The sequence below is a fragment of the Mobula hypostoma genome, chromosome 7 (assembly GCF_963921235.1).
Source record: "Mobula hypostoma chromosome 7, sMobHyp1.1, whole genome shotgun sequence".
Taxonomy (NCBI): Eukaryota; Metazoa; Chordata; class Chondrichthyes; order Myliobatiformes; family Myliobatidae; genus Mobula; species Mobula hypostoma.
The window spans coordinates 157,808,106-157,830,860 of record NC_086103.1 but is presented as its reverse complement, the minus strand read 5'-3'; the positions used below and the strand labels follow the sequence as shown (position 1 = coordinate 157,830,860).

General features: G+C 42.5%; 1 protein-coding gene across 5 annotated transcripts in view; it reads right to left on the bottom strand.

Moving 5' to 3' along the window:
• Positions 1-22,755, bottom strand: part of LOC134349697 (copper-transporting ATPase 2-like) — a 142,582-nt gene that overhangs the window by 64,783 nt on the left and 55,044 nt on the right. For all 5 annotated transcript variants that reach the window (XM_063054410.1, XM_063054411.1, XM_063054407.1 and 2 more), the window contains exons 4-9: positions 21,054-21,214; positions 18,786-18,947; positions 16,238-16,314; positions 15,977-16,148; positions 4,663-4,896; positions 3,337-3,428 (exon numbers count right to left, since the gene is read on the bottom strand). In XM_063054410.1, the coding sequence (XP_062910480.1) occupies positions 3,337-3,428; positions 4,663-4,896; positions 15,977-16,148; positions 16,238-16,314; positions 18,786-18,947; positions 21,054-21,214 (898 nt within the window). The remainder of the gene's footprint in view (positions 1-3,336; positions 3,429-4,662; positions 4,897-15,976; positions 16,149-16,237; positions 16,315-18,785; positions 18,948-21,053; positions 21,215-22,755) is intronic.

The following is a 22,755-nucleotide window of genomic DNA, read 5'->3' as shown; positions in this document are numbered from 1 at the left end:
AGCTATATTTCAATAGACAATAGACAATAGGTGCAGGAGTATGCCATTCAGCCCTTCGAGCCAGCACCGCCATTCGCTGTGATCATGGCTGATCAACCACAATCAGTATCCAGTTCCTGCCTTATCCCCATAACCTTTGATTCCGCTATCTTTAAGAGCTCTGTCCATCTCTTTCTTGAAAGCATCCAGAGACTTGGCCTCCACACCCTTCTGGGGCAGAGCATTCCATATATCCACCACTCTCTGGGTGAAAAAGTTTTTCCTCAACTCCGTTCTAAATGGCCTACCCCTTATTCTTAAACTGTGGCCTCTGGTTCTGGAATCACCCATTAGCAGGAACATGCTTCCTGCCTCCAGCGTGTCCAATCCCTTAATAATCTTATATGTTTCAATAAGGTCCCCTCTCAGCCTTCTAAATTCCAGTGTATACAAGCCCAGTCGCTCCAATCTTTCAACATATGACAGTCCCGCCATCCTGGGAATTAACCTTGTGAACCTACGCTGCACTCCCTCAATAGCAAGAATGTCCTTCCTCAAATTTGGAGACTAAAACTGCACACAGTACTCCAGGTGTGGTCTCACCAGGGCCCTGTACAGCTGCAAAAGAACCTCTTTGCTCTTATACTCAATTCCCTTTGTTATGAAGGCCTGCATGCCATTAGCTTTCTTCACTGCCTGCTGTACTTGCGTGCTTACTTTCAGTGACTGATGTACAAGAACACCTAGATCTCGTTGTGCTTCCCCTTTTCCTAACTTGACTCCATTTAGATAATAATCTGCCTTCCCGTTCTTACCACCAAAGTGGATAACCTCACATTTATCCACATTAAACTGCATCTGCCATGCATCTGCCCACTCACCCAACCTGTCCAAGTCACCCCGCATTCTCATTACATCCTCCTCACATTTCACACTGCCACCCAGCTTTGTGTCATCGGCAAATTTGCTAATGTTACTTTTAATTCCCTCATCTAAATCATTAATATATATTGTAAACAGCTGCAGTCCCAGCACTGAACCCTGCGGTACCCCACTGGTCACCGCCTGCCATTCTGAAAGGGACCCGTTAATCGCTACTCTTTGTTTTCTGTCAGCCAGCCAATTTTCAATCCATGTCAGTACGCTGCCCCCAATACCATGTGCCCTAATTTTGCTCACTAATCTCCTATATGGGACTTTATCAAAGGCTTTCTGAAAGTCCAGGTACACTACATCCACTGGCTCTCCATTGTCCATTTTCATAGTTACATCCTCAAAAAATTCCAGAAGATTAGTCAAGCACGATTTCCCCTTCGTAAGTCCATGCTGACTCAGACCGATCCTGTTACTGCTATCCAGATGTGTCGTAATTTCATCTTTTATAATTGACTCCAGAATATTCCCCACTGCCGACATCAGGCTAACCGGTCTATAATTCCCTATTTTCTCTCTTCCTCCCTTCTTGAAGAGGGGGACAAAATTAGCCACCATCCAATCCACAGGAACTGATCCTGAATCTAGAGAACATTGGAAAATGATTACTAATGCGTCCACGATTTCTAGAGCCACCTCCTTAAGTACCCTGGGATGCAGACCATCAGGCCCTGGGGATTTATCAGCCTTCAGACCCAACAGCCTATCCAGCACCATTTCCTGCCTAATACAAATTTCCTTCAGTTCATCCATTACCCTAGGTCCTTTGGCCACTATTATATCTGGGAGATTGTTTGTGTCTTCCCTAGTGAAGGCAGATCCAAAGTACCTGTTCAACTCGTCTGCCATTTCCTTGTTCCCCATAATAATTTCACCCGCTTCTGTCTTCAAGGGCCCAATTCTGGTCTTAACTATTTTTTTCCTTTTCACATACCTAAAGAAGCTTTTACTATCCTCCTTTATATTCTTGGCTAGTTTACCTTCGTACCTTATTTTTTCTCCGCGTATTGCCTTTTTAGTTACCTTCTGTTGCTCTTTAAAAGTTTCCCAATCCTCCAGCTTCCCACTCCTCTTTGCTATGTTATACTTCTTCTCTTTTATTTTTATACTGTCCATTACTTCCCTTGTCAGCCACGGCCTCCCCTTACTCCCCTTAGGATCTTTCTTCCTCTTTGGAATGAACTGATCCTGCACCTTCTGCTTTATTCCCAGAAACACTTGCCATTGCTGTTCCACTGTCATCCCTGCTGGGGTATTTTTCCATTCCACTAGGAGTTTGAGGTGATTTGATATGTCACTATAGATTCTAGCGAATTTCTGCAGATGTACTGTGGAGAGCACTCTGACTTGTTTTATCACCGTCCGGTATGGAGGCTCCAATGCACAGGATCAAAAAAACCGGCAGAGGGTTGTAGACTCAACCAGTTCCATCATGGGCACTAGCCTCCCCATCACTGAGGGCATCTTCAAAAGCCAATGCCTCTGTAAGGCGGCATCCCTTATTAAGGACCCTCACCATTAAGGACATCCTTCTCATTGCTACCATCAGACAGGAGATACAGAAGGTTGAAGACATGCAGTCAATGTTTTAGGAACAGTGTCTCCCCCTCAGCCATCAAATTTCTGAATGGACTGTGTATACTACCTCACTTTTTGCTCTCTTTTGTCAATACTTATTTTTTCAATATACTCTGACTGTAATTTCTAGTAATTTTTGAGTATCGCACTATTTCTCTGCACAAAATAACAAATTTCACAACATATGTCAGTGATAGTAAACCTGATTCTGAGTCTGATTTTGATTCTGAATAGGTAGTTACTGAATCTACATGGCTTGAGGCATCTACAATAATGTTATTTGAATTCTTTCTCTTACTTCCAACACATGGCACTATATCTCTCTAAGTCCTTTCAGTTAATAAAATGTTTTTAATGCTTTTTTTAAAAAAATCAACTGTCATGTTTCACAATGCACCATCCAAAGTTAATAGTGAACTGCAACTGAACATCACAACCGCAGTAAATATCCAATTGTTTTGATCTCAAGCAGGAGAATGACAAGGCTCGTCAAAAAACAGTGGTCTGCCTAACCTTCAAGGCTTTAAGAAACAAGCCTAATTTATGGCAATTCCATATTACAGGTGAAGGTAGTGAAACTAAATCTTTCATGACTTGTGGTTAATAGGTATAGGGGTATCTGCATAACAGGTCAACATGCACCGTTCTCGTGCAGTTACTAATTGGAAGCTGATGAAGCATAAGAGCAAGTTATCATCTTCTGTACACGTCAGAGAGCATTAAAGTGGAAAACAATGTAAATAGAACTATAACATATTACATAGGGGCAGTGATCTAAATGAAAGTTTTGTTCCAAAAATTTGTAAGAGGCTATTACAACTGGTTTAATTCAGTATGTTCTCTTACCCCAGTATTGAATTGTCTGGTCCCAGAGTTATCACTGTTGCCTCCGTAGCTTGAAGGGATAGCAGCTTGGCAAGAGCTTCTGAAGTCTTACTCTATAATAAAAAATAATCCGTTAGAAATCTGAAATGTTTTATTAAGGAAACTCTCACCCCATTATTCTCCCTTACATCCATTTCATTCTCAACTCCACTCCTGATTTCTTGTTGAAGTGTCTCCTAGGTATTTGGAAGAATAAGAGCAGGTTTTATTGAAAACTATTGAATATTGAAAGGCCTCGATAGAATGGACAAGGGGAGGATGTTTCCTATAGTGAGGAAGTCTAGCACCAGAGGGCACAGTTTCAGAATAGAAGGGCATCCCCTTAGAACAGAGATGAGAGGAATTTCTTTAGTCAGAGGCTGGTGAATCTGTGGATTCATTGTCACAGACAGCTGTAGAGGCCATGTCATTGGGTACGTTTGAAGCAGAGGTTGATAGGTTCTTGACTGGTAAGGGGATTAAAGGTTATGGAGAGAAGGCAGGAGAATGGGGTTGAGAGGGATAATAAATCAGCCATAATGAAATGGCGGAGCGGACTTAATAGGTCAAATGGCCTAACTTTTTTCCTGTGTCTTATGGTCTTGTATGCAAACTTCATCCAAGTTAATCCCCCATGTTGGATTCTTTCGGCAGTCCTGCTGAAGGGTTTTGACCCGAATATCGACTGCACTCTTTTCCATAGATGTTGCCTGGCCTGCTGAGTTCCTCCAGCATTTTGTGCGTGTTGCATGGATTTCCAGTGTCTGCAGATTTTCTCTTGTTTGTGATTGGATCCCCCCGTGCTGGATATCCATTCATCCAGTGTATCAGATCTATCCAAATAACTGCAGTAGATAATCTTGCATTGCCATCATTTTACACCCAAATCATGTGATTTCTGAACTCCCGTCAGCAAAGTTTTTAATACAGCTTAATAACTGTATTAATACTACATAAAATAAGAGAGGTGTTTTGTTGGGTTGGTAAAGGGCTCCATTGTACCAATTTGTCCTAGCAAATTTTAACAGTGATTAGGTTTGTAAAGGAAAGTTCACATAATTTAATTGCCATGTTGGAAAGCTCATATGACCAGGAATAAGAACATTTTGACACCCTGATGAAAAGACCAAATGTTAGCAACAATATGACTATATGAAGCTTGAGATTCATAAAACTGAAAGAATAAGTAATTTAAAAGGAACACAGAGAAAACAGGAATGAAAATTCAGTTAGGATTAGATATTAAGTTCAATGACATTTTCAGAGATGGAAAATAAAAACCAGTGCAATATACAATTGAAGAATTACCTTTGCTACATGCTCCAGCCATCTCCCCAAGGCAATGAAGACAAACAGCATTGGTGGAGTATCAAAGAAAGTCACTGGACTCTGTTCTGCCCTTTCAGCGATGGCCACAATCAGTATTACACAGGAGTACAGATATGCAACAGTAGTAGCCAGAACGATGAGCACATCCATATTGGCAGATTTATGCTTAAGAGACTTGTAGGCTTGTACGTAGAAGTACCATCCTCCAATAAACTAGGAAAATATATGACAATTAGGAGTCTACTTCAGTGAAATATATGGAATATAGGTCGGACAGAAAATTGGTCTTCAGTGAACAGAGAACAGTGAAACACACACAAAAATACTGGAGGGGCTCAGTAGGTCATGCAGTATCTATGGAGAGGAAAAAACTGTCAATGTTTTGGGTCAAGACCCTTCATCAGCACAGTACAGCACTACACAGAACAGTATAGCACAGTACAGTTACTTTGGCCCAGAATTTTATGCTCATCTTTTAACATACTTCTAAATCAATATTTGCACTTGCATAGCCCTCCATTTTTTCCTTCATCCATGTGCCTATCTTAAAAGTCTCTTAAATGTATCTAATACATCAGCCTCCACCACCACCCTGGCAGTGTGTTCCATCACCCACCACTCTTTGTGTAAAAAACCTACCTCTGACATCCCACATACACTTTCTTCCAAACATCTCCAGATTATGCCCTCTTGTATTAGCCATTTACGCCCTGGGTAAAAGGTGCTGACTGCCTACTCTGTTGATGCCTCTCGTCATATCAGGTACCCCTCATCCACCTTTACTCCAAAGAGAAAAGCCATAGTTCACTCAACCTTTTCTCATGAGACACACTCACTAATCCAGACATCATCCTGTTAAGTCTCTCCACCTTTTCTAAAGCTTCCACATCTTTCCTACAATAAGGCAAGCAGAATTGAATACAATGCTGCAGGAGTGGCCTAACCAGAGTTTCATAGAGCTGCAACAGTACATTGGAGGCCTTGAATTCAACCCCCCCCCCCAATTGATGAAGGCCAACACACCATATGCCTTCTTAATGAGGGGTCACAGTTTGAAGATAAAGGGGAAGCCTTTTAGGACCGAGGTGAGGAAAAACTTCTTCACACAGAGAGTGGTGAATCTGTGGAATTCTCTGCCACAGCAAACTGTTGAGGCCAGTTCATTGGCTATATTTAAGAGGGAGTTAGATAAGGCCCTTGTGGCTAAAGGGATCAGGGGGTATGGAGAGAAGACAGGTACAGGGTTCTGAGTTGGATGATCAGCCATGATTGTACTGAATGGCGGTGCAGGCTCGAAGGGCCAAATGGCCTACTCCTGCACCTATTTTCTATGTTTTAACCACCCCATCAACTCCATCTGACACTTCTCAGCATGGCTCTGCAAGCTATCAATGTCCTGTTGTAACGTACGACACCTTCTACACTATCCACAACATCATTAATTTTCGTGTCATCTGCAAACTTACTAACCCACCCTTCCACTTCCTCATCCAAGTCATTTATAGACATCACAAAGAGCAGAAGTCCCAGAACAGCTCTCTGTGGAAAACCACTTGTCCCTGGTATCCAGGTAGAATAGACTCAAACCACAACCACCGTCTGTCTTTGGTGAAGAAGTCAATTCTGAACCCATGCAGCCAAGTTTCCCTGAATTCCTGCCTCCTGTCCTTCTGTATGAGCCTATCATGGGAAACCCTGTCAAATGCCTTACTAATATCTATATACTGCTCACTCTTCATCAACTTGTTTTTTAACTTACTTAAATAATTTCAGTCAGGCTCAGGAGGCACGACCTGCCCCTTACAAGTCGACATTGACTAAGATGAATCAGCCAATGCTTCTCTAACTGCTCATAAATCATGACTGAAAGAATTCTCTACAATAGATTGCCCATACTGACACAAGCCTCACTGATCTATAATTCTAGGATTATCCCTATTACCAGTCTTGAACAAAGAAATAATATCTGCTACCCATAATCTTCTGGCAATACTCCTGGGGCCAGTGGGGATGCAAAGATTATTGCCAAAGGCGCAGCAATCTCTTCCCTCACTTTCTGTAGTTATCTGCAGTATATCCCATCCAGTCCCAGGAACATATCTATCCTCAAACAACAGGAATTCTGCAGATGCTGGAAATTAAAGCAACATACATCAAAGTTGCTGGTGAACACAGCAGGCCAAGCAGCATCTATAGGAAGAGGCGCAGTCGACGTTTCAGGCCGAGACCCTTCGTCAGGACTAACTGAAGGAAGAGTGAGTAAGGGATTTGAAAGCTGGAGGGGGAGGGGGAGATGCAAAATGATAGGAGAAGACAGGAGGGGGAGGGATAGAGCCGAGAGCTGGACAGGTGATAGGCAAAAGGGATACGAGAGGATCATGGGACAGGAGGTCCGGGAAGAAAGACGGGGGGGCGTGGGTGACCCAGAGGATGGGCAAGAGGCATATTAGGAGGGACAGAGGGAGAAAAAGGAGAGCGAGAGAAAGAATGTGTGCATAAAAATGAGTAACAGATGGGGTACGAGGGGGAGGCGGGGCCTCAGCGGAAGTTAGAGAAGTCGATGTTCACGCCATCAGGCCGGAGGCTACCCAGACGGAATATAAGGTGTTGTTCCTCCAACCTGAGTGTGGCTCCATCTCCACAGCAGAGGAGGCCGTGGACAGACACGTCAGAATGGGAATGGGACGCGGAACTAAAATGTGTGGCCACTGGGAGATCCCGCTTTCTCCGGCGGACAGAGCGCAGATGCCCAGCAAAGCGGCCTCACATATCTATCCTAATGTTTTTCAAAAGCTCTAACACATCCTCTTTCCTAACATTGACATGTTCCAGTATGTCAGTCTGTTTTACACTGTCCAATCACTGGTGAATACTGAAGCAACGTATTGATTAAGTACCGACCTACCTCGCCCAACTGCAGGCACGTTTCCTCTTTTAACCCTGTTCGGTCCTACCCTCACTCTAGTCATATCCTGTTCCTCACGCATGTGTAGAATGCCTGGGGTTCTCCTTAATCCAACTCGCCAAGGCCTTCTCTTTGTCCCTTCAAGCTCTTCTACGTCTGGCACTTACTCTTTCCATAAATAATCCTCTTTCTACAACATTTTATTTCCATGAAAATTTCTAAGAATTTCAATTAGCAATGGAATGTAATTGTTTTTCCTGCTTAATTTATTTCTTATACGCAAGATATTTTCACATGGACATTCTGGATCAAGGCCAGTGTTTCACCAGTCTTGAAGCATTTTTTTTAAGTTTAGTTCCTAAATCTGTTTAACTAATGGCGTTGGTGGATCCTAACATAGCCCATTGTTTGTTTTAATATTTCTACAACGGAAATTCAACCACTAGAAATCAGACTTCCTGACTTTCACGTCAAAACCTGTAACACACCAACCAATTAAATATAACCCATCCTTCAGTGAACAAAGTTACAGCATACTGTAAATATAATAAAAAAAATTCTTTATCATTAAAGAGTTATTTGTGAATTGCAACATGTATATGATTACTTCTGAGTAAGAGATGAAGATATGGACCCATTGAATTACAATGAAACCTCAGTACAAAATGGTCACCTGGTTAGAGAGACTGCTTTTCATTTACTGTGTAGATTATTAGAATCACCAACTAAATTAAACATTTCAAAATACACTGTGATTTACAACTTGACCGGTTGGTCACTAGTAATGTGCAAATCTTGAACTCAATCCTAAACGACACTGTAGTTGAAACTGAAATAGGAAATTCAGGGTTTAGAATGTTGAGCCAAACTAATTAGTCATAGTCATAGGCGTACTTCATTGATCCCGAGGGAAATCGGTTTTTGTTACAGTTACACCATAAATGATTAAATAGTAATAAAACCATAAATCATTAAATAGTAATGTAAATTACACCAGGAAATAAGTCCAGGACCAGCCTATTGGCTCAGGGCGTCTGATTCTCCAAGGGAGGAATGATCTCCTATGACGCTCAGTGTTGCATCTCGGTGGAATGAGTCTCTGGCTGAATGTACTCCTGTGCCCAACCAGTCCATTATGTAGTGGGTGGGAGACATTGTCCAAGATGGCATGCAACTTGGACAGCATCCTCTTTTCAGACACCACTGTGAGAGAGTCCAGTTCCATCCCCACAACATCACTGGCCTTACGAATGAGTTTGTTGATTTTGTTGGTGTCTGCTACCCTCAGCCTGCTGCCCCAGCACACAACAGCAAACATGATAGCACTGGCCACCACAGACTCGTAGAACATCCTCAGCATCATCCAGCAGATGTTAAAGGACCTCAGTCTCCTCAGGAAATAGAGATGGCTCTGACCCTTCTTGTAGACAGCCTCAGTGGTCTTTGACCAGTCCAGTTTATTGTCAATTCGTATCACCAGGTATTTGTAATCCTCCACCATGTCCACACTGACCCCCTGGATGGAAACAGGGGTCACCGGTGCCTTAGCTGTCCTCAGGTCTACCACCAGCTCTTTAGTCTTTTTCACATTAAGCTGCAGATAATTCTGCTCACACCATGTGACAAAGTTTCCTACCATAGCCCTGTACAGAGCCTCATCTCCCTTGCTGATGCATCCAACTATGGCAGAGTCATCAGAAAACTTCTGAAGATGACAAGACTCTGTGCAGTAGTTGAAGTCCGAGGTGTAAATAGTGAAGAGAAAGGGAGACAAGACAGTCCCCTGTGGAGCCCCAGTGCTGCTGATCACTCTGTCAGACACACAGTGTTGCAAGCACACGTACTGTGGTCTGCCAGTCAGGTAATCCAAGAATCCATGACACCAGGAAAGTATCCACCTGCATCTCTGTCAGCTTCTCCCCCAGCAGAGCAGGGCGGATGGTGTTAAACACACTGAAGAAATCAAAAAACATGACCCTCACAGTGCTCACTGGCTTGTTCAGGTGGGCGTAGACACGGTTCAGCAGGTAGACGATGGCATCCTCAACTCCTAGTCGGGGCTGGTAGGCGAACTGGAGGGGATCTAAGTGTGGCCTAACCATAGACCGGAGCAGCTTCAGAACAAGTCTCTCCAGGGTCTTCATGATGTGGGAGGTCAATGCCACCGGTCTGTAGTCATTGAGGCCACTGGGGTGCGGCGTCTTTGGCACAGGGACGAGGCAGAACTTCTTCCACAGCCCAGGAATCCTCTGGAGCCTCAGGCTCAGGTTGAATACATGGCGAAGTACTCCACATAGCTGAGGGGCACAGGCTTTGAGCACTCTGGTACTGACACCATCCGCGCCTGCAGCCTTGCTTGGGTTGAGACGTTTCAGCTGTCTTCTCACCTGTTCAGCTGTGAAGCCCACCGTGGTGGTTTCGTGTGGGGAAGGGGTGTAGTCATGAGAGCAGGGTGGGGGACTGTGAGGAGGGGTAGGAGGGGAGAGTGGAATATGTGTTGGTTGGGGGCCGACAACAGATGACTCATGTGGGGAATGGGCAGGGGCCACAATGTCAAATCTGTTAAAGAACAGGTTAGGTTCATTGGCCCTGTCCACACTGCCTTCAGCTTCTCTGTTGCTAGTTTGCCAGAACCCAGTGATGGTCCTCATCCCACTCCAAACCTCTCTCATGTTGTTCTGTTGGAGTTTCCACTCAAGCTTCCTCCTGTACCTGTCTTTAGCCTCCCTGATCCTGGCTTTCAGGTCCCTCTGTATTGCCCTCAGCTCCACCCCATTCCCATCTCTAAATGCCCTCTTTTTAGCGTTCAGGATGTCCTTAATGTCCTTTGTTACCCATGGCTTGTTACTTGAATAACAAAGGACAGTTCTTGTCGGAACATTGCAGTCCATGCAGAAGTGGCTTAATTACACTAGTGATTAAATGTTTGCCTAAACCAATCCCATCAGCCTACCTAATGTCCATATTCTTCCATTCTCTGCATATTCATGTGCCTATCTAAGACCCCCTCAAATGCCTTTATCGTACTTGCTTCAAATACCACACCTGACAGTGCATTCCAGGCACCGACCACTCTCCATGTTAAAAAATCTGGCCCACACATCTCCTTTCACCTTACCCTCTCCCAACTTAATACCCTCTGGTATTAGATATTTCAACACTGGAAAAAAGAAAAGTCTTCTCTGCTGTGCCTCTCGCAATCTTAAAACCTCTCCACCACTACCACCCCAGATTAAACAACCCATTTGTCTAACCTCCCCTTATAGCACCTGCCTTCCAGTTCAAGCAGCATTCTGGTAAGTCTCTTCTGCACCTTCTCCAAAGCTTCTATATCCTTCCTACAATTGGGCTACAGACTTGAATGCAGGATTCCAGATGCAGCCATATCAGTTTTATAAAGCTGCAATATAACTTCCCAACTCATGAACTTGACGCTCCAGCTACAAAGGCAACTATGCCACGTGCTTTTTTTTTAACTCCCCTATCAATCTGTGTAGCCACATTTATACACATACTGTATGTACAGTGGATTACAGTTAATTAGGCCATTGGTTAATCAGGGCAGCTGCTTATTTGGGATAACTCCTAAAGAACGAAAACAAACTGAGAAAATAGTCAGGATTCCTGTAATTTATTTGGGACATGATGCCACTTAATTGGGACAGCGGACTGTTGTTGAACAGTTTCTTTCTAGCATCAGTCATGTGCACATGTCCACTCCCCAGCCTTCCCTCATAACCTTTGATCCAGTGGCCAATCAAGAACCTATCAATCACTGCCTTAAATACACCCAACAACCTAGCTTCCACAGCTGCCTGTGGTAACAAATTCCACAAATTCACCACCCTCTGGCTAAAGAAATTTCTCTGCATCTCTATCCTGAGGCTGTGCCCTCTTGTCCTAGACTCCCCGACCATGGGAAACATCCTTTCCACATCTACTCTGTCTAGGCCTTTCAATATTCGAAAGGTTTCAATGAGATCCCCCGTCATCCTTCTAAATTCCAGTGAGTACAGAGCCAGAGCTATCAAACATTCCTCATATGATAACCCTTTCATTCCCAGAATCATCCTTGTGAATCTCCTCTGAACCCTCTCCAATGCCAGCACATCTTTTCTAAGATAAGGAGCCCAAAACTGTTCACAGTAGTCGAGGTAAAGCCTCATCACTGCCTTTTAAAGCCTCAGCAACACATCCCTGCTCTTATATTCTAAACCTCTTGCAAATGCTAACATTGCATTTGCCTTCCGCACCACCAACTCAATCTGCAAGCTAACCTTTAGGGTGTTCTGCACAAAGACTCCCAAGTCCCTTTGTATCTTAGATTTTTGGATTTTCTCCCCATTTAGAAAATAGTCTGCACATTTATTTCTACTACCAAAGTGCATGACCATGCATTTTCCAACATTGCATTTCATTTGCCACCTTCTTGCCCATTCTCCTAATCTGCCTAAATCCTTCTGCAGCCTTTCTGTTTCTTCAATACTACCTACCCCTCCACTATTCTTCGTGTCATCTGCAAACTTGGCAACAAAGTAATTATTCCATCATCTAAATTATAAATATACAGCATAAAAGGAAGCGGTCCCAACACCGACCCCTGCAGAACACCACTGGTCACTGGCAGCCAACCAGAAAAGAATCCTTCTTTTCCCACTCTCTGCCTCCTACCAATCAGCTAATGCTCTAACCATGCTAGTAACTTTCCTGTAATACCATGAGTTCTTAACTTGGTAAGCAGCTTCATGTGTGGCACCTTGTCAAAGGCCTTCTGAAAGTCCAAATATACAACACCCACTACATCTCCTTTATCGATCCTACTTGTAATCTCCTCAAAGGATTCCAACAGATTCAACAGGCAAGATTTTCCCTTAAAGAACCCCATGCTGACTGTGTCACCAAGTACTCCATAACCTCATCCTTAACAATTGACTCCAACATCTTCCCAACCACTGAGGCCAGGCTAACTGGACTATAATTTCCTTTCTGCTGCCTTCCTCCTTTTTTAAAGCATAGAGTGACATTTGCAATTTTCCAGTCCTCCAGAACCATTCCAGAGTCCAATGATTTTTGAAAGATCATTACTAATGCCTCCACAATCTCTACCACTACCTCTTTCAGAACCCTAGGTTGCAGTTCATCTGGTTCAGGTGAATTATATACCTTTAGGTCTTTCAGCTTTTTGAACATCTTCTCCCTTGTAATAGTAACTGCACTCATTTCTCTTCCCTCACACCCTTCAACACTTGGCACACAGCTAGTGTCTGCTACAGTGAAGACTGATGCAAAATACTCATTTAGTTCATCTGCCATCCCCTTGAGCCCCGTTAATATCTTGTTGGCCTCATTTTCTAGTGATCCTATATCCACTCTCTTCTCTCTTTTATCTTTTTCAATTTAGGGGCTCATGGGGCTAAAAAAGTTTGGAAACACTGGTCTAACCCGAGGAAGCAGCTACTGGGGCAGAGTCAACAATTGGGATGCACATGAACTTGAAAAGCTGTTGTGCTCTCCAAAGTCACTTCAGAAATGTTTGTTAACTAGCAGCAGGAAGTACATGCTCAGAGATAACCACAAGAGATTCTGCAAATGCTGGAAATCCAGAGCAACACACACACACACACACACACACACACACAAACAAACAAAATACTGGAGAGACTCTGCAGGTCAGGCAGCATCCATGGAGGGGAACAAAGAGGACTGTTGAAGGGTCTTACCCAAAATATCAACTGCTTATTCTCCTCCACAGATGCTGCCCGACCCACTGTGTTCCTCCAACAGTTTGTGTCTTAACGAAGGGTCTCGCCTGAAATGTTGGCTGTTTATTCCCCTCCATAGATGCTGTCTCCTCCAAGAGGATCACAACCTTGTAGTGGTTTTGAGGCTTGCGTGCCTCAATGACCCGAGAGCTATGTTGGCTGGAGCCAGGGCTTTATGCTTTGGCTCTTGGTAGAGTCACCCATGCCAAACAGGTCAAAGATAGACTAGAGAATACATCACAACGTTCCAGTGCAAAAATCTTCCAGTTATTTTTTTCCTTTGCTTTTCTGCCTTTGTTTCACTCTCAAACCATGTGCCTGTTTTTGAAAGCAGCCTTCATTTATTTACAAGGACTGTTATCTTCATTGTTATCTCCTGCTGGGTAGCTTACCAAGTACCCAACAAGTCAAGTACAAGTTGAACTGAGCAGTTGACATTTTCAAGATAGAATATAGAATTCTAATCATACAATATCCTAATGTATCCAGTTATTCAAAAGAATAATCTAATAATGTTAGATACTAAGGCAAGTGTAGTGATCATATAAAACAGATTCTAAGAATGCATAGTTAATGGCCAGCTAATGATGAATTTTGAAAACAAAACTTTTGCAATATTAGATCAGTAAGACCAGCACCTACTTGGAGCCTTTCACAACCAGAGCTGTCGCAAAGCGCTTTACAATATCATGAAAGTCTTATGACAGCTGCAATATTGAAAATATGGCAGCCAATTTTCAAAGACTATGTTCCCCTGAACAGCAATATGATAACGACAAGATAATTTCTCTTAGCAATGTTAATTGAAGGATACATATTGGTCAGGATACAGGGATAATGCATTTGTTCTTTAATTAGTGTCTTAGGTCTATTATCTTTGGCTCAAAGATCATCCCATTATCAAGATGGAACTATTGACTAAGTTACATTCCAGAAGTTTTAATATATTAAAACTTCTGGAATATAACTTCAGCATGCAATCAAATTTCTACTCACTGAAACCTAGACCGATACAAAAACACTTTTAAAAATGTACTGGAACAGAAGGCCATTTAGACCCACCCATACTAACTATGCTTCTTGATTAAGATAATGGCTGATCCAATGTTAGCTTCAACGCCATTTTCCCATATCCCTAAAGTTTAAATAAAGTGGATTAAAGAGCATATATTGGTCCCATGTTGCTAGCATCGCGTAAACGTCCTCCGTGCAGAGTAAATGTTCACACTTAAATAAGTTATAGCATTGAGTAAGCATTTTAGAACTCGAAATGTCAGCTAAAGCTTTGGAAGGAACAATCTCCTTTAATCATTAAACGCCTTTCTAAAATAATTAATGAGAAAAAGATGTTAGATCAGTAGGAAGTGATCTCAGGGAAATAAACAGAACTCTTTGCTTTTGACAGATTAGATACCGATTAATCTATAGTCAAGGTTCTCAGGCTCAGAGTAAAGGATAGGCCACCTAGGACTGAGATGAGAGGAAACTCCTTCACTCAAAAAGAAGCGAATCTTTGGAATACTCTGTCCTAGAGGGCTGTGGAAGTTCAGTCATTGATTCAAAGCAGAGATCAATAGAATTATGGTATTAAGTTAGTCAAGGGATAGAGCAGGAAAACGCTGTTGATTTTGAAGATCAGCCATAATGTTTTCGAAAAGCAAAGAGATTCAAGGGTACAAAAAGGCCCATTCCTTCTCCTATTTCTCATATGCTTATACTCTTAAGAACATAAATGTTTGCTTCTATTTAGTGCATGTATCTAGAATTTTAGTTTTTCCTTGCAAAGCCACCATATGAGCATTTGGTTGGAGGAACACCACCTTATATTCCGTCTGGGTAGCCTCCAACCTGATGGCATGAACATCGACTTCTCTAACTTCCGCTAATGCCCCACCTCCCCCTTGTACCCCATCCGTTACTTATTTTTATACACACATTCTTTCTCTCACTCTCCTTTTTCTCCCTCTGTCCCTCTGACTGTACCCCTTGCCCATCCTCTGGGTCCCCCCCCCCCTTTGTCTTTCTCCCTGGGCCTCCTGTCCCATGATCCTCTCATATCCCTTTTGCCAATCACCTGTCCAGCTCTTGGCTCCATCCCTCCCCCTCCTGTCTTCTCCTATATTTTGGATCTCCCCCTCCCCCTCCCACTTTCAAATCTCTTACTCACTCTTCCTTCAGTTAGTCCTGATGAAGGGTCTCGGCCTGAAAACGTCGACTGTACCTCTTCCTAGAGATGCTGCTTGGCCTGCTGCGTTCACCAGCAACTTTGATGTGTGTTGTTAGATGAGCATTTAATATCACCAATAGCATCTCAACATACAATAAAAGAATATCCCAACAGAAAAGCAGTGGAGATGTCAGGCAGGTCAGCCAGGCCAAATGGTTTTAACTTTCTTTACTTATATTGGAGAGACTTTGGAGCAATACAGCTAGAATTTAAATCAATTCACAGAAGTGAAGATGAGGGGCCTTTTATGATTAATCTGTTGAAAAAGTTGATTTTGAACAACTGATGTCCTATACTACAGTAACATTTGTTAATTTACATTCAGCTTGACTGTCCTGTGCCCAATACTTCAGCAGGATTACCAGATCACTTCTGCATTTTCCAAAAAATTTCACTCACCTGAACAGGAGTACACAGAATAAAGAAAACCAGATTAAGAAGCGATAAACCCGGAATAATGTTTTGTTCTGGAGGCATGGAGCCACTGTGCTTGTCCATCACTATCATGTATATCATTAGGCCAAAGACAGGGATGCCAAAAACAAGGCTAAACGAGAAGGACTTCCTCCACCTTAAATGGACAAAAAAACAATAACATATTATCATTCAGGCTAAACTGATATTTCCTCTTTCTATTAAGAAAGATATTAATTGTCTTACTGTCTTATTTCCTCTTTATGGTCCAGATTATTTACTGCTGTATCTCTTTTGACCACAGATGCTCCAAAGCCAAGTCCCTAAAATAGAAAAGTTGTTTCAGTAGATAGAATCCAGTCAGAGTCACAGAACTAGAGGTGTGCTTATCCTTGCACATCTTCATTAACAAATTAAATGGTAAAGATAACTGTACATGACCAATCGACACAATTTGTTTGGCCACATCCAACAAATTATGAAGTTCCCTTACCCTTCCAATTTTTCAGTAGGAAAAGAATATTGTACTATAAACTGTATTTTTAGAAAGCCATAAAGTAGGCAGTAGGAAACTAAATAAGTAAATAGCAGAAGTAAACCAGGTAACTAGAGGCCAGTGAGCCTTATGAAAATGACGGAGAAATTACTGGAGAAAACCCTAAGAGGTAGGATTGAAAGTCTTGGTGATAGCTGGTAAAGGGCAGTAGTTAAGGGATAATCCTCTGATAGGTGATGTACTGCAGGGATCAGTTGCTTGTGATCTATATCAATGACCTGGATGTGAATGTAGGAGGTACGACTGGAAAGTTTGCAGAGAGCAGGAGAGTTGGTGGTGCTGTGGATAGAAAGGAAGGTTGTCTAAAGTTACAGCAAGATACAGATCAGATGGAAAGGTGAGTTGATCATTGGTAGAAGAAACTTAATCCTGACAAGAGCAAGGTGATGCATTTCAGGAAGTCAAACAGGATGCAGATTTATACTGTAAAATGTAAGGGGCTAAGCAATGTTGCTGAATGGAGTGACCTTAGGGTTCAAAGTTCCCTGAAAGTAGCAACACAGGTCAATAAGTTGGTGAAGAAGGCAGGTGGCATGCTTAACTTTCTAGGTGTATTCAATGTTGCAATTTTACAAAACGCTTAAAGAGTGCGCTTTGAGTATTGTGTGCCATTCTGCTTGTCACAATGTACAAAAGATGTGGTTGAGCGGAAAGAGTGCAGGGTAGTTTCACCAAGATTTGCCTGGGTTGGATGACTTTAACTTGTGAAAGGTTGGAGAAGCTGGGTTTGATTTCCTTAGAGCAAAGGAGGCTCAGGTACAACCTGATCAGGATATGTACTGTATGTAAAATAAAGAAAGGCATGGATAGGATCGATAGTCAGAATCTTTTCCCCATGTTGGTGGCATTAGTGTTATCAAAAACAAGAGGGCGTAAGTTCAGGACTGAAGAAGGGTCTCAGCCCGAAACGTTGACTGTTTATTCACTCCCATAGATGCTGCCTGACCTGCTGAGTTCCTCCAGCAAGTCACTTTGGATTTCCAGCATCTGCAGAATTTCTTGGATATAGGTTTAAGATGTAAGGAAGAAGTTTTGAAAAGAATTTGAGGGAAAAATTGTTTGTCCAGAATGTCTTAAATACCTGGAACTCACGGCCAGCGAAGGTAGTGGAATCAGATACAAGATGTTAAGACATGCACCACTTAAAGGCATTGAAGGATGTCGATTTGACTTAATCCAGGAAATGGAATCAGTGTAGATAACAGAAAAGGTGAACATGGGTATGGTGAACTGAAAGCCATTTTCTGTGCTATATAGTTCTTTGACTATGGGGAGGGGAGGGAACGTCGACTCAGACCATGAGAGGACTGCGTCGGGCATTTTCATGCCTTACAAGGCGCAGATCGGAAGTCTGTGTGGGGCGCCACTCCTCGCACAAACTAGAGCAATGTGTGATTAAGTGCCTTGCTCAAGGGCACAAACATGCTGCCACAGCTGAGGCTCGAACTAGCGACCTTGAGGTAACTAGACGAACACCTTAACCACTTGGCCACGTGCCCATATTCGTTGACTATGACTCTCTGTTATATACATTCTAGTTATCAGTTACATATTGTAACTTGTTTCTGTGTGGTCAGTTGAAGGATATCTATTTTATTTATTTCTGCTTTCATGAAGACATCTTTACTCTGTGGTAAGTGAAAGATCTGCCAGATGTTGGATTAACATTGCCTTGGGAAAGCACTAGAGAGGACTTGATCGTCCTCCGGAATATTTTCCTTTCATTTGAAGGGATTTATGGTCCCAATCTAATGTTTCTTCTAAATGATGGGACCCTGTAATTGCGCAATCTTTCCTCAGCACTGCACTATAGTTTGTATTCAGTTAGTGAGATTACCCACTATAAACCATAGGTGACACTGTAAATTTAAACACCACAGATTCAAAGGGCAAGCAGCTGAAGAATAGCTAAGAGCAGAGCAAAGGCAGATACCCTGAGAAAAGAGGATGGCATTTCGCCAAGTGGAAAATGCTTATGATAACTTTATAGAAGATTGAAAAATAAAATGAGGTAAAACACTGAAGGTGAAGATGAGTAGAGCCTTGACATCATTGCAAAGAAGAAGGGATGGAAATAGACCTCTGGAATTTTGATCAGTATGGCTTCACTGCCTCTCAATGCATTCCCACATTACTGCAGGAGCGAAATAAAACAAGTTAAATCATGAGCCTTAAGGTAATCAAAGGGTATATACACTATACACATGATTATTTTCAGCCTTTCAGAATTTGATGTACCTGAATTATCCTGATGACATCACGTGGGCCCAATAGTTCTGGATCCAGCTGGATGTAGGCTTTGCTGGTGGCAAGGACTACTGACACATACAAAATGCCATCAACTCTTGATAAGTTTGATTCAATATTGTGAACACAAGAAGCACAAGTCATTCCTGTAACCTAAAAGTATAGGTTATATTGCAAAGGACCTTTTATGAGAAGACAATGCTAACATGGTTACTTTAATATTCAGGATCAATCTACATCATGAAGGTGGTATTTATAAACGGGATGAAAGCACGAATGTACCGGGCACCATTGTGACACAGTAGCACATACATAGTGCTGTTCTAACACAGTTCCAATGGCCTGGCCTCAATCCTGCTCTCACGCATGGACTATGTGAAATTTGCATGTACTTCCTATAACCATGTGGTCCCAATATTCCCAATATTTCCACTGGGTGCTTCAATTTCCTCCCACACCCCAAAGCTGTGCTAGGTTAACTTGCTGCTGCAAATCACCTTTGCATAGGTTACTAGGGCAAGTAAGACAAACACATTGCAGGGAAATGTGTGAGAAAATAGGATTAATAACATAAGAACATAAGAAATAGGAGCAGGAAAAGGCCATCTGGCCCGTCGAGCCTGCTCCGCCATTCAATGAGGTCATCGCTGATCTGGCCATGGACTCACCTCCACCTACTTGCCTTTGCCCCATACCCCCTAATTTCCCTACTATGCAATAATCTATCCAGCCTTGTCTTGAATATATTTACTAAGGTAGCCTCTACTGCTTCATTGGGCAGAGAATACCACAGATTCACCACTCTCTGGGAAACGCAGTTCCTCCTTATCTCCGTCCTAAATCTACTCACCCGAATCTTGAGGCTATGTCCCCTAGTTCTAATCTCACCTACCAGTGGAAACAACTTTCTTAACTATCCCTTTCATAATTTTATATGTTTCTATAAGAATTCCTCTCAATCTTCTGAATTCCAGCGAGTACAGTCCCAGGCGACTCAATCTCTCCTCATAGTCTAATCCCCTCATCTCTGGAATCAACCTGGTGTACCTCCTCTGAACTGCCTCCAAAGCCAGTATATCCTTCCTCAAGTAAGGAGACCAGAACTGCATGCAGTCCTCCAGGTGCGGCCTCACAGTACCCTGTACAGTTGCAGCATAACCTCCCTGCTCTTAAATTCAATCCCTCTAGCAACGAAGACCAACATTCCATTCACCTTCTTGATAGCCTGCTGCAATAAAATGGTTTTACTCTGTGAGATAGCATAAATCCCTTGGGCTGACAGAATATATTTCACTTGACAGAAAGAGTGGAGAATTCCTTCTGTCAAGAGAAATACAGCATGATAGAATATTAACACAAAGACTTTTGAAACAGGAGAGAACAAAATCATAAAGATAATCTGTCCAACAGCTGTAAATTATGCTGGAGTGAATTTCCAACACCATCTCTAATTATTGTCCAGTTTAAATAATGTAAAGAAAAATTTTAAATATATCAGCATTGTAGCCCCAGACAGACAGATTGCACACTGTTTTTATAATCCTGTTTTGATTAACTCTGTTTCTCGCTCCACGGATATCGACCAATCTACAGTATTTCCTGAAATGTCTGTTTTCTTTTCAAATTTTTAACACCCTGGAGATTTTTTACTTTTCAATTCATTCATTTTTCAGCAGTTTTATATCAGAGAAAATCCTTTTATGCTTAGGCTTGTTTATGGCATTCTAGTGACGTGTTCTCTTCGATCTCTCTCAGAGTTACTCTGTGCTTCGCCACTCAGTAAGCTACTTCAGCTGATCCATTAATAATAAAGAAAATATCATATATATATATGATACTATTGTCTATCGTATACTATCGTCATTCATCAAAAGTTATTGTATTTACCTGTTGAATGTCATAAAGCTTCAGTAATAAAAATGTGATTGACTCTATTACTTGGAAAATTAAGTCCCACAGAATCCAGGGAATGCTTTGTTAGATGCATTCAGAACTGGCTTGAAGATTGGAAGCAGAGGGTGGTGATTAAAGCTAGTTTGTCAGAATGGAGGCTGGTGAGTAATAGTGTGATGGATCAGTGTTGGGACCCTCACTACTGGTACTTTATATAAATGACATGGATGCATATGCACAATGCTTGAGTGTGAGTCTGCAGATGACATGAAAGCCAGTTTAACTAACAATTACACAAAATAATTGAAAATAATGTTAATGGACCCAGTACCATTAGTTATTTCACAGAACATGAAAAATACTTACATTGAGTTCTAGCTTTCCAGCTGAAGATGTGTCTTCTATCACGGTAGCACCAAAACCTAAATCTTTGATTAATTCTGCAATGGCAGTAGGTTGGATGATATCCGGGTTATATTTCACTTCTGCTTTTCCTGCCATTAGTGCTACCAGAATGGAATGTATACCTAAAAGACACCCACTATGTTTAAAATGCTATTTCATATGCAGTCAGAAAACAGCTGGCAAAATGTGCTGAGCTGTTTACAAAGATAAAAAAATTTGCTTTATTTGTCAAATGTACATCGAAACATCAAAACATACGGAATGTGTCATTTGCGTCCAATCAAATCAAGGAGGATTGTGTTAGTGGCAGCCTGGAAGTGTCACTATGCTTCTGGCAATAATATGGCGTGCCCCACAACTTACTAACCCTAACCCTACATGGATGCCTTTGAGATTTGGGAGGAAACCAGGAACCCAAAGGAAAGTCACATGGTCATGGGGAGAATGTACAAACTCTTTACAGACAAGTGATCTCTGGCGCTGTAAAAGTGATTGAGCTAACTGCCATGCCACCCTAAAAAAAATCCACACTTCCTGATGTGACGAGAATACACATAAAATTAAGATGTTTGCTGGCCTGGGCTAGCATCAGTGGCATCAGCAGTTGGTCTGCCACCTGCCCTCAGGGGAAGGAGAGATAAGGAACAATGGAGCAGCGTCTGGAGATGTGTAATGAAGGGACGTGGGAGAGAGAGCTGTCAGGAGCGGCTTCCCCTTTGAACCCTGAACTGTTTGAAGTGGTGGACAGGCGATGCCCCAGCAGGGGGATAAAAAGGGACAGGTTCACTAAGGCAGAACACACACGACACCCGAGGTAACGAGACCCTGGAAGCGGTACGCCTCTCACGAGTCGGTGAGAAGTACCAGACAACGCACAGGGTGGAAAGGTATGATCAGCGGGAACCCGGTGTGTGTCCGCCCTTGCCTGGGTGCCGGGTTCACTGCAGAGGATCGACCGCATCTGGAGGAGGGGTCACAGTCGGTGACCTCAGGTGACATCACCAAGGACCCGCCCAAAAGCTGCTTGTGAGCCATCTCGCTGGTCTGTGAGTGAAGCAGTGTCTGAATGATCAGTTGTTCCTGTTCTCTCTCTCTCTCTTCCCCCACGTTGTCCATCGCCATGGCAACGATTACTGCGAACTGAACTACGAAACTGGACTGAACTTTGAGTCACTTTGAAATTTGGTCATTTACCCCTAGACAACGATAGAGCTTGATTGATGCTGTTATCTTAATTCTGTGCACATGTGTGTTTATCATCACTGAACTGTTGCATTTATTATCCTTTCGATTACTGTGTTGCTTGTTTCTTTAATAAAACTTTCTTAGTTCTAGTACTCCAGACTCCAACTGAGTGATCCATTTCTGCTGGTTTGGCAACCCAGTTACGGGGTACGTAACACTGAAAATTTGTAAAATATATGGGAAATGAAAAAAAAAGTTCATCAAACTATGACTCTATGAACGTGCAAAGCAAGGCCAACAACCTCCTCCCCAAAATCTGATAAAGTGACGAATGATGGTTGGACACATGACATTGTCTTGAGGAGTCCCTGCAGAAATATCCTGGGGCCGAAATAATGTCATCCAACAAATACATCTTCCTTTGTGCCAGGAATGATTTCACTCAGTGGATAACTTTCCCATTGACTCACAATGACTT